The sequence below is a fragment of the Suricata suricatta genome, chromosome 8 (genome assembly GCF_006229205.1).
Source record: "Suricata suricatta isolate VVHF042 chromosome 8, meerkat_22Aug2017_6uvM2_HiC, whole genome shotgun sequence".
NCBI lineage: Eukaryota > Metazoa > Chordata > Mammalia > Carnivora > Herpestidae > Suricata > Suricata suricatta.
This window is the reverse complement of record NC_043707.1, coordinates 101,836,552-101,848,904: the sequence shown is the minus strand read 5'-3', so window position 1 is coordinate 101,848,904 and position 12,353 is coordinate 101,836,552. Positions and strand designations below refer to the sequence as shown.

The 12,353-nt window shown below is 35.7% G+C and overlaps 1 protein-coding gene and 1 pseudogene across 3 annotated transcripts in view; both read right to left on the bottom strand.

Moving 5' to 3' along the window:
- EPS15 (epidermal growth factor receptor pathway substrate 15) overlaps positions 1-12,353 on the bottom strand; it is a 134,244-nt gene that overhangs the window by 67,856 nt on the left and 54,035 nt on the right. For all 3 annotated transcript variants that reach the window (XM_029949217.1, XM_029949220.1, XM_029949218.1), the window contains exons 9-12: positions 11,442-11,531; positions 10,295-10,440; positions 8,105-8,261; positions 3,785-3,870 (exon numbers count right to left, since the gene is read on the bottom strand). In XM_029949217.1, coding sequence (XP_029805077.1) covers positions 3,785-3,870; positions 8,105-8,261; positions 10,295-10,440; positions 11,442-11,531 — 479 coding nt within the window. The remainder of the gene's footprint in view (positions 1-3,784; positions 3,871-8,104; positions 8,262-10,294; positions 10,441-11,441; positions 11,532-12,353) is intronic.
- On the bottom strand, positions 1,498-3,484 carry LOC115299425 (annotated as a pseudogene).

Below are 12,353 nucleotides of genomic sequence, written 5' to 3'. Positions count from 1 at the left end.
TGGCATGCTGACTTGAGAGGTCCACCCACCACATGACTGGAGAAGAGGAATGAAACCAAAATGTAGAGCACTGTGCTCAACATTGCGAGTACAAGAGCGAACACATGGTGTATGCTCTCAAGGAGCTTGGAGTGTCAAAGGAAAGGATTCTACTTTACTGTTGGAGGTGGCTAAGACAAAAGAACAGCCAGGATATGAAAGGAAAACATGAAAAAGGAGCTCTTTATTTTTTAATGTTTATCTATTTGGGGGGATGGGTGGGGTGGAGAGAGAGGAGACAGAAGATCCGAAGTGTGCTCTGCACTGACCTAAGTCGGATGCTTAACCGACTGAGCCATTGAGGTGCACCTGAAATAAGGGGTTTTATGCCATACTCAGAAAAGTGAGCTGGATCCAGCTAGGGGTAAGAAGTCACTAAGGGATCTGAGTTGTATTTTATACATCAGTGGGAGGTGTGAAGGAAGGAAGGAGAGACACAAAACACAGAATCAATTAGGAGTTTAAAATAATAATCCAGAGAAGAAATTAAGGGTTAGTGAAACTAAGACAGAAGCGATAGTACAGACAGGACAGATTTCAACAATACTGAAAATCATTTTCTTATCTGTTATATAAGCTAAGCATTAGGGATAGAACAGTGAACAAGCAAATAGTCCTTATGCTTAAAAGTACATAGGCTAGGGTGCCTGGGTAGCTCAGGTGTTAAGCATCTGACTTTGGCTCAAGTCATGATCTTTCAGGTAGGGAGTTTGAGTCCCACATCGAGCTCAAGTCCTGGTTCAGGTGAGTTTGTGCTCCACTTCTCTCTCTTTGCCCCTCACTCACTTGTGCCCTCTCTCTCCCCCTCTGAAAAAAAGAGTACATACCTAGTGAGAGATCCAAATAAAACAGACAATTATAATAAAGTATGGTAAATGCTATGACTACCATAAATACTAAAACTATGTGAGGTTTGATAAGTATGAGGGTTGGAAGGTAAACAAGTCAGAGAAGGCTCCCCCTTCCAGAGGAAGTGATGTCTAAGGTGAGATTTGAAAGATCAGGAGGTGACCAGGCAAAGGAGATAGAAAGGTAGGAATGATTTCAAGAAACATTTCAAAGACAGAAGAATAAAGAGGAAGAAAAATCTCAGATTTCTAGTCTGAGTGATTAGATCAATGGTGATGTCACTGAGAAAGGCAAATAAATGAGACGAGGATGGTGGTTAGGGGAAGATTAGGAAGTCATGTCCTACTGGACATTATCTAGTAGGCAAATGAAAATATAGGTCTTGGGATTAGATGGGAGATCCAGGTATTTGAAAAGACTATGGTATTACAGCTATTTTTTTTTTTACATTAAGTCTTTTTTTGGGAAAAAAAGAACCACCATTTACAACTTGGAAGAGACACAAAATTACTACAACTTGTAGTTGTGCTAAAGTCCACAGCTACAGCCTACTCTGCTGACTCTAAGTCATGGTTCAGAAGGTTTCAAAAACAGTCTAAAGATGCTCTCTCAGTAATGGTTTCTTTCTAAAAATTTGTGTGAACGGTAACAGCTCCAGTACAATGTGTATAACACTAAACTAATATACACAGCATGCCTCCAGGACATAAAACCAATTTTAACTGTTAGTTTTGAATAAACCAGTTATGACCATTTATACTCACAAACTGAACTTGAACCCATCTGAATAGGTTTTAAATTTGTTTTTTCATTTTTCATACAGATGTCTGACTGTGCTCCATTGTCAAGTCGTATGCATGAAAAACTGGCCAGCCCAAACAATCATTAACAATGGAACTGCAAGGAGTCCACTAAGTGCTTTCTTATCATTAGTGTAGTACAAGCATTTCTATTATAAAACTGATGTGTAGCTTGATCATTAGGGGACAGGACCACCAGGCAATAGAAGATTTTGTGTGTGTGGACATAGGGTACTTTTGAAGGTTTTGTTATATAGAAACAGAATGAGTAAATGAACTTTTTTTTTTCCCCCAAGAGGTGGGTAAAAGATTCTATTTCATTCTTCTGGGGAAGAGTAAGGTGAAGGAACTGAAAGTAGGTCTTCATCTTACAGTCATTATTATATCTGTATGAATTCTTCATAATTGACTTGTCCTTCTCCATCAATATCTGCTGCTCTGATCATCTCATCTACTTCTTCATCTGTTAGTTTTTCTCCCAAGTTTGTCACGACATGACACAGTTCTGCCGCACGGATGTAACCACTGCCATTCATGTCAAAGACGTGTAATGCCTCTCCAGTTTCTTCACTGTCTGTATCTTTCATTTTTCTAGCCATCATAGTAAAAAAGTTCTGGGAAGTCAATGATGCCATTACTGTCAGCTGCCACCTTTTTCATCATATTCTGCAATGTGGCTTCTGTTGGGTTCTGGCGCAGGGACCTTATGACAGTTCCAAGTTCCTTTGTTGTGATGGTCCATCACCATCTTTGTCAAATAGGGAGAAAGCTTCCTTGAACTCAGCAATCTGTTCTTCAGTCTGTTGATGAGCCGCAATACAAACAAAGGGAGAAGGAGCAGAGGGAGCAAGGGTGGCTGCACCAGCACAGGGGCTGGAAGGGTGGGCGGGGGGTGCCTCTGCTGCTGTTCCTGCTGCTGCTGCTAAGGTTCAGTGTGCAGTTAGCACTATGCTGCTGCCTCCACAGACTCCAAGTGATGGCACTGTGCCCGGAGGCTCCCAACACCAATGTCCTGATATAACACCTACTGCTTTTCCTTCATTAAGTTAAAAATATCACGCTAATTTAATCTGATTGACAATTAAATACCTACATAGAAAATGTTGAAGGAATTACATTAAAAAATTTTTTTAATGACAAAAGACATCCTGCCTCAAGCTCTCAATGCCTTATATTTTCAAACAGAAATAACTCTGTGAATGAAATATAGAAATATCCCATTTTCTGACTAATAACAACATCATTTACCCAACTAACTCGAGGTTATATACAGCTTTTCTTATCTACTTTGAGTTTCAATGCTCAAAACAAAATATTATTCTAAGAAACACAGTCTTTTTTCTTCATTATGCTTTTCTGCATTTTCAAATTGTTTATAAGTATGCATTATAACCATCATCGAGAGGGGAAAAATAAATTTGTAAAGCACCATATTCATTATATACTCATTATAAGTGCATATTATGTATTGTTTATTTGCAGGGTTGGTCCCTGCACTAAAATTAAATATCTTCATCTAAAAACCAACAAATAAAAAGGGGCTAATCTTTTGTCAGATAGCAATTTAGTAAAAGTCATAAACAAAATTTGTTTAAATTCTTTTTTCCTGTTTTATAGTTATACTCATCACATCCTGATATATAAATAAACAGTTTAAAGGCTGAAGAGTAGTACTATGGCACAGAAAAAAAAAGTTAAAATAAAAACCAAAATTTATAATGTAGTTATCTTGAAGAGTTGGTAATACAGTGACCTAATAAATACAACCATTTACAAAAGTGAGTTTTAACAACCATAATTTTAGCATGGGTTAATGAGTCTCAATATGACATTACTGGAGTTGACAGATGATGGAAACTTGCCTACACTGCAGATATCACCTAAAATAAAAGCCTACGAATTTATTTTCACAAATGCCAAATCATGTATAAGTGTTTTACACATTTATACAATGTGACTACAACCTAAAACCTAACAAGGTTCACAGATTCCCAATTCAAGAATGATTAAATAAAGTAACATTTACCAAGATATACATAAGAAACAGAAAAGTGTATGTATGTTTATACAGTCAACTTTAATTTTACTTTACATACCTCTGTAGGTCAACGATTTCATTATTAAGGGTATCTAGCTCCTTAATAGCAGAGAAATCTGCAACAGGACTTGATCCTATGATGTTCTAAAAACAAAAAGTTCACAATTATGTGTTATTACTATAAAATTATTTATGGTGAAGCATTAAAAATGTTTAGAAGCACTACATGGATGCAGACTACTCCATATTTTACAGAACTACTAATACTTTAAATTTGTTTAAGAAAACCATATCTAGTGCAATATTATATACACACATACACATACAGTTATATATTGAGGCATTTTCCCTTAGATTCTCTAAAAGCTGTTGCTCTACAATAGGTACCACCACTTCAGATACCAAAGTCTATGTCACTTGATCCTAGCACCTGTTTAAAACACTGAAGTAAAGCAGATATCAGATTTATAAACTAATTCCTTCACTGAAGAATACACTTCTTGGGGAGAGGTAGAGTGGCTTTATTGGTACCGTGTCATCTGGCACAAAGTAAACAAATTTTGGTAAATCTCAGAACCCTAATGGTAGTAGATTCTATTCAATTCAACATGTACTTCTGTTAAACGATTTTAGTGCTTACCCTATTTAAAGTAAAGCCAGCTGCTCAGCATGTTCTTTAGTAAATATTAATATCACCATATGAAACTATCTTCATATATGACACCCTTTGCATATGGTTTTCTTTCAATAAAGAAAGTGTCAAAATTGGTCTCTGAAAGGCACCTGTATTTAGAAAATCTAGCTGGATTTATTCTGGGATCAGCCATCTTACTAGCTGCATGATCTTTACTATAAAACAGGGAAATAATCTCTTCCCTGCCCACTTTAAAAATTAAATGAAATAAATATTTTATGTAAAGTCACTTTAAAACTTCATAAAGTTTTTACAAATGTAAAGTATGTTCTTAAGATGTATGACCTCACAATGAGTTGTTTCTACCCTGGCTCAGTCTCCTTTGTGAGCCACTTCTGACACCGTTTATAGCTGGTTGAAGTCAGGGCTAGAAGGTAACTGTTTCTTCAAACACCTGACCTACCCCCAGTGCTACAATCAGACTGACAAATAACAGAATAATCACCATTAAGAAATGCTAAAATTGAGGCCTGAACATGTAAAACTAAAATACACTGAGGACCTTATTAGCAGAACATAAAACTTACTATTAATACATAGGTGGTTGTGAATTTAATGTATGTCACCAACGTGGACAAAAGAAGAAGAAACCTAAAAGTTCATAATATCCCATTTCTTCACATTTATCTGATGATTTACAATTTACTAAGCACTTTTGAATCCATTAATTTTCAAAACTAACCTGCACACTGAGTTGTAGCAGTTATTATTATTATTATTAATCCAATTTTAGAGCTAGGGAACCAGATTAAATGACTTGCTTAAAGTTGAACTCAGCTCAAAAGGACCTATTGATTAAGAGACCTCTGATTAAAATTCAAGTCTATTTCACACTATGCTCCTTGGCACTTGCCTATCAAGATCATTTAAGGTAAATGAAACCATTACCCTAAAAGCCAATGTGATAAACAGGTATGTCAATAAAATGTGGCAAATAAGTCCTTCCATTTCTTTCAGCACACTCCATTATTAGTCATTAGATGTTTTGTTTTGTCTATCGATACCAAAATTCATCTATTAGGATTCCATTAATGTTAGTCTCAATTTCATATTAACTACAGGTTTTTATCAAATGCACCTCTTACTGTTTTACTATGTTTCACTAATATACAGACGCTTATCATCCTAAATTAAATTAGGAATTTTAAAGTGCATTTCTGAGCATGACAGGTATTCACTAGAACTTTAAACCTGTCTAAATTTGACTTATGAGCTAAGTTACCTGGCCAGACAGTTTGACAGTGGAGCAAAATGAAAAATTAGCACTTGATCTCACTTTTACCACCAAAAGTAACTTACATCACCTAAATGCTACTGAGAAATCTGTTTGAAAGGTGCAAGTATACCAAGAAACTCATGACTTCCACACCTCTTCTGTCACTCTTAACTCAAAAAAAAAAAAAAAAGCGATACCCAGTTGACAGTCTTCCACTATTAAAAATATCATCAAATAAGAAGATTGAGACAAATTTAACCTCAAACAAGTTAGAAGGTGATACCACAGATGACTCTAGAAGGAAGATTAGTGAACAGTAGTTGGTATAGCCTGTGTCACTCCTCAATTACTAACACGGAAATTAAACTCCCATTCTAAATTAATAAAATGACATGCAACAAGAAACATGGAAAACATTCCGCTAATAGCATCTAAAGTATAAAAAGGGCATATGGAGAAAAATGTAGCATGTCCCCTTCTTTCAAAATATTTTCTCTCACCCTGTTTTGTGCATTACACAAAAATTCCACTTTGATTATTTTAAGTGGATCAAAGAGCCTAAGGAAGGCAAGCTAAAATGCATACAAAGACCAAGTGACAGACAGGTGACAAAATCATGCTGTTTAAGTATTTTCTCTGCATCAACTTTGTCGCTTAAAAAAGCCCCTATTTCAAAATTGTAAACCAAAACCTGTAATGCTAAAAAAGGCATAAAGTAAAGCTCTAACCTTGAGGGAGTAGAGTTAAGAAACTGACAGTACAAGAAAGGCGAAAAGCAGAGTGCTGCAGAATGGAAAAAATAGTCCAAACTAGAAAAAACACAGAAAGCAATATTCAAAAAAGATTAGTCAAAGCTGCAAAAAAATGCAGTTCTAAAAAAATTAGATTATAAAGAGAAATGAGATTATTCAAGAGACAAAACAAAGGCAAATTTTTAATATTCAAGGTTAAAATTTTTGGTTAATAGATAATAGTGATAAAATCCCATTTTAAAATGTAATACTGATATCTGACATAAATAGACAAAAGTATCTATAATCTGATGAATGGACTTCAGACAAATCTATTAAAAACTCTGCACAGCAGGTACAACCTGGAGTGTCAGCTACTGTTACAGAGACTTAACCGAACAAACATAATTTCAGAAAGTTCTGTCATTATCTGTAATTTGTAATGGTAAAAGACTTAGTGCATATAAAATAAAGGTGGCAAGGGGAAAAAACAGTCTGCGTAGATGAAAAAAAGGAAGAAACAACTGAAATACAGGGATTGCAGAGAGCACACATATAAATTTGTAACCTTTATCTTTTTGGGTGCCATCACTTTTAGCTTTCTCTACAACTTGGGGAACCCGTGTCCTACATCACAAGAAATCTCAAAAACTTCACAAAATGTGCCTCCCCCAAAACAACTCACCAAACAGATAATCAAATGTTTATTTTATTAAAAAAAGGAGAACAAACTCTTAGAAGTAACTTCTATACCTGGTGGCTATAAATTTCCATTTAGTTGACTTCAGGGGAAAAAATCCAATTATTTTGACTTTTACTAGGTTAAAATGGGATTTTTTAAACCTATATGACAAAATTAACGCAAACTAAAATATTCTTTTGACATTTCAAAGGCAGCTCTCCTTACACCGCACATTTGACAACTCTTACTATCGCTACCTCTGAGGAATCACCACAGCAATAATTATTCTATAGGTCACAAGAGATTTAAAGATATGAAGTATATATTCTTCATATCTTTAAAGTAGGCAAACAGCTACTAGACAATGTAAGTCCTTTTAAAGCTCTATGAAGGCCAAGATACTGTACATATACTATGTTAGGAAAAATTTCTAGAGGAAGAGAAAAATCAAGGCACAGCATGGCTAAAACAATGTAGTTTTGAAAATTCCCACTGCTGGCCAGAAACCTGGCTAAAACCTGCTTCTAATTGTTCAGATATGAAATTCTGGCTGTATCCTGAGGAAAAGAAGGTCATCTACATAGCAAAAACTACATAGATTTCTTCTCAACATGATGTTCTTCTTGTTTACATATAAAATTGACACCAAGAAATAATAATCTCCCAGATTTTGTTTTCAAATTTGTGTTTTCTGTTAGAGTGAATCATCAAATGAAACACGATAATTCCTATAGATTTCATTTAAATTTTATACCTTATTGATAAAAATTAATTCACAAATCCAAGAGGGGTAAAAAAAGACCACATTTTCCCCATTTTTAGATTGGAAAATATGGTTGCCATATGTGTAATGGGGTACACGAACTGCAGCCCCAGGACGTCACATAAGGCATTTGAACATATTTCTAGACACAAACTAAACCACAAACAGTATACTGCTCTGCTCCTAGCCAGACACATTTTCTCTACTATTTCCTACAAGTCAAGTCTGTCATCTAACACAGCACTTGTTCCTTCCTGTTAATACATTCAGGTTTTCTTCTAAGTTGTCTTACCTTCTGTAAACTGGCCCTGTCTGATGGTGGAACCATCTCAGGAGTAAGAATGTGAGGAGGATCAATGCCTTTTATTAACTTTTGATTGATTAAGTGAAAAGCCAAGGCAAACTGATCCTTTGAAAGCTTCCCACAGTCCTTTGTGTCACATAATGTCCTGTACAAATAAACAAAATGAACAGAATATAAATGCTACAACTATCATTCTAAAAATCCAGGAAAAAAGTAATAGGACTAGGTGGCTTTTTAAAAATGATCAGTTGAATTAAGAAAGACAGTCATACTTTTTTGTGTATGGCTTGCCCAAAACTTACTCAAATGTTAGAAGAGAGAGATCAGCTAAAATAGTTTTTAAGAGAAAGAGAATGTTCACCCTGGTGCTAAGCAGAGGTCTCTTATCTGAGTTTGCTTTGTGCTTTCTTACCAATTTCCAGAACTGCTACAAGGTAAGAGTTGTAGTGGGCCAAAGTGTCCCAACGTTCTCAGTACTAAAAGATGTTAAAAATGAAACCTAGGTTTCAACAAATTTGGTTCATTAGTGGCAGTAGAATGAGTCTAAAACAAGCAAAAATTTCCATGTTGGCTTGCTTCCTGCAGCTCTTGGGAGTAGGCGGATATAAGGATCACCAAGTCAAAGCAGAAACAACAGCTGCAAATGGAGTTCACATGTGAAGAGAAGGCAGCAATCTGGAAAGCTTTACAAAACCACTTAAAGAGAAACAGCAAATGTTTTATCCTATTTTTCTTTTTCTTTCTTTTTTTCTTTTTTTTGTTAAGCTCAGCTTTCTGAAGTCCTGATCCATTTCATTCATTTAAAGGCAATGTGGCCCGGGCACCTGGGTGGCTCAGTCGGCTAAGCGTCCCACTTCAGCTCAGGTCATGATCTCACAGTTCATGAGTTTGAGCCCCGCATCGGGCTCTGTGCTGACAGCTCAGAGCCTGAAACCTGCTTCAGATTCTGTGTCTCCCTCTCTCTCTGCCCCTCTCCCACTTCCAATCTCTCCCTCTCTCAAAAGTAAATAAACATTAAAAAAAAAAGTTTTTTAATAAATAAAGGCAATGTGGCCTGATGAACAGACTATGAGCTAAGGCGTCAAAGAAACCCTGAATTCCAGCTTCTCTACTTATTTCTCCTTGTGACCTTGGACAAATTTTTTTAACCTCTTCAAGCCTTAGATTCTTCATCTATAAAGTAGAAAAAACACATATCCTGGAAGATTACAGTGAAAAGTAAAGGCAAAGTACATAAAAAGTCTGGGCATAAAGCCAACAACCAAGTCCATGACAGCTGCCATTTATTAAGTATAGTGCCTAGCCGAGGCATTGAAAGTGGCAGCTATTGTTACTTATACATATTTAATCTTTCCTAGTCTTGAGTTCTTGTTCCTCTTAAGGCAGACCTACTGTCTTCCTTTGTTCTTTTCTAAGTTTCTCTTTGCAGCTATGTGGTTCCACATCTGATATTTGCTGCCCCTGGAAAACCTCAAGATAACCTCTGGTACAGTCAGGTGGATTGGCAGCTGGCACACTATAAATGTTCATATGCATAGTCTCATTTAGTGTGGAATTCACTAGCTACACTAAAGTTCATCTTTTTTAAGAACAAAGTGTGGAATTGCTACATAAAGGTATAAAAGTATATATGTACCTACAGGATTATGTGAGCACATCTTGAAGATACTGTTTTTTATATTGCTTAAATTTCAGATTTTTGGATTCTCCCTTAAAAATCTAAGTTTAGGAATGCCTGGATGTCTCAGTCGGTTAAGCTTCTGACTTTTGCTCAGGTCATATTTCACGGTTCATGCATTCAAGCCTTGTATCAGGCTCCACACTGACAGCTCAGAGCTTTGGATTCTGTGTCTCCCTCTCTCTTTGCCCTTCCCCCCACTCACACTCTGTCTCTCTCAAAAGTAAATAATAAACATTAAAAAAATTAACTTTAATTGATATAAACAGATGCTGCATTTTAATATTTTAGTAACCATTAACTGACACTATCAATCTTATAAAACAGGTAATCCAATCTCAAGCGTTTGTCCATTACCCAAAAGAAATCTTCAGATTTAAATTTTCTCTATAAAGAATTCTAAAACAACAGTGTGATTTATAAATTCCTAAAAATAAGAATGCACAAAACTAGAGTTATACAAAACCTTATTTTTAAAATCAATTTAAATAAAATCTTACCAAATATGGGCTAGTAAGGTAGAAGGTAAACCTGTCTTCAGGAAGATTTCACGGACTTCCAATCCAGACACAAATCCATCCATATCTTTATCAGTTTTCAAGAAGATCTCATCATATTTAGCCTTTTCTGCAGAGGATACAACCCACTACAGGAAAAAAAAATGCATTTATGTATATATACACATATATACATATAAATATATGTAAATATATATATATATATATAATTTCGGTCAGAATGAAACTTTCAGCATCTGTAAAAACTGTAACCAACTCTACCCCACTAACAATAGTATACCATTTCCAGCACACCTTTATCTAAACGCTGTGGTGAAAAGAAAATTACAGAAAAAAAATCTAGGTCAGCTATGGAACTACATTTACAGATGCCCATTTTACTTTTCCCCTAAAAGTAATTTACTTAAAAAGTAATTTACTTAAAAGTAATGAGTAAATTCAAGCATAGTTAACTCTTGACTTACAAATGACCACATTAATATGGGTAACTGGGAAAGTCTGTATAAACAAAATATTCAGTTAATTCTCAATCTCCATTTTTTAATAATTTCATTCAGCATTCTTGACTGTAGCTGAACTGACTGATATTCATATACTGTCATTATTTTCCTTTACTCAGCCTGACAATCAGCAGGCTGGAGGAAAAAAAGGCCTTCTACAACCCAAAATTGGATAATCTGATGCCAAAGAATCAAGAGTTAACTGGGGATTAAAAAAACAAAAACATCTATTAACTATGCCCAGGCAAGCAAGCCAGATTAGCATGGAATATCTTCTGTCTCCAACTTTAATTCCAGGTAGATCAAGGCAAAGCCAATAAAATATTCATATGACCTAACTAAGGCCAAATGCAGGAGGAGGATTATCTATCTTCTCCAAGACATCACAATATACAGGTTTAACCAGAGGGTGCTCTAAATCTTTGATCCCTTCAATTGTTCCTTCTGGCTTCATCAAGCAATCAACGATTAAATGCCATGCACTTAAAAAATGTCCTTTAACACTGATAGATCTATACCTGTCTTAACGGTGCTTTGGTAGGTAAAATGCCTACAGGTGGTAAGGAGTGGTAAGGTTCCTTGGCTGATGCTGAAGAGGGGATCAACCGCACAGAGCCTGATATACTGACCGTTTTTCTCTTAGAAGGTGGCACCAAGGCAGGAGGCAAGGACATTGGCACAGGTTCTTTCTCCAATGCGCAGTATACCAAAAACATGGCCTTCAAGAGAGATGAACTAGGGTCACATATAATAAAATCATTTAACAACATACACCCACTGAGTCGATTATTGTTCAACAACAAAGCATCTTCAAGCTGTCACAAATTCTTTTTTTAAGAAATTATGGTGGGAAAGAAAGAAGGAGGAAGAGAGAGAGAGAGAGATGAAAGGAAGAAAGGAGAAAAGGAAATAAATCAAAACTAAGCAACTGTTAGGAAGATATCCAGAGTAGCAAAACCTCAGGCACATACCCTTCAACTGAAGTTCTTGCAGTGTGAAAAGCAATCAGGGAAAAAGGTATTTGTAAAGAAAGAGCTAATCTCACTAAAAAGAGTCCCTAGAAATTAACAGAAACAAAAAACAAAATCCAATAGGAAAATGGGCAAAGAGTATAAACAGATATTTTCCAGAAAAGTAAATACTACAAATGGTCTATCCTTTAACATACAAAAATATGCTCCCTTTCACTCACAAGACAACTTCAAGCTAAAACTATATTAAAATACCATTTTCCACTTAATAGCAAAAATTCAAAGTTTCATCATGTACTTTGTTAACTAGACTGGGCAAATAGACACCCTCAGACATTGCTTGTGGGAGCTCCAACTGGTACCAAGCCTATGAAGGGCAAATTGGCAACAACTACCCAATTTATTTACTTTTCCTGTGGCTCAGCAATCCCCTATTTGGGAATCTACCTTCAGACTTACCTGCCTGCATAAAAAACACTATGTGAAAAAGATTATTAATAGTAGAATTATTTGTATCAGCACCCAACTCCTCAACACAAAAGACTGGTTTAAAAAAATTATAGTACACCT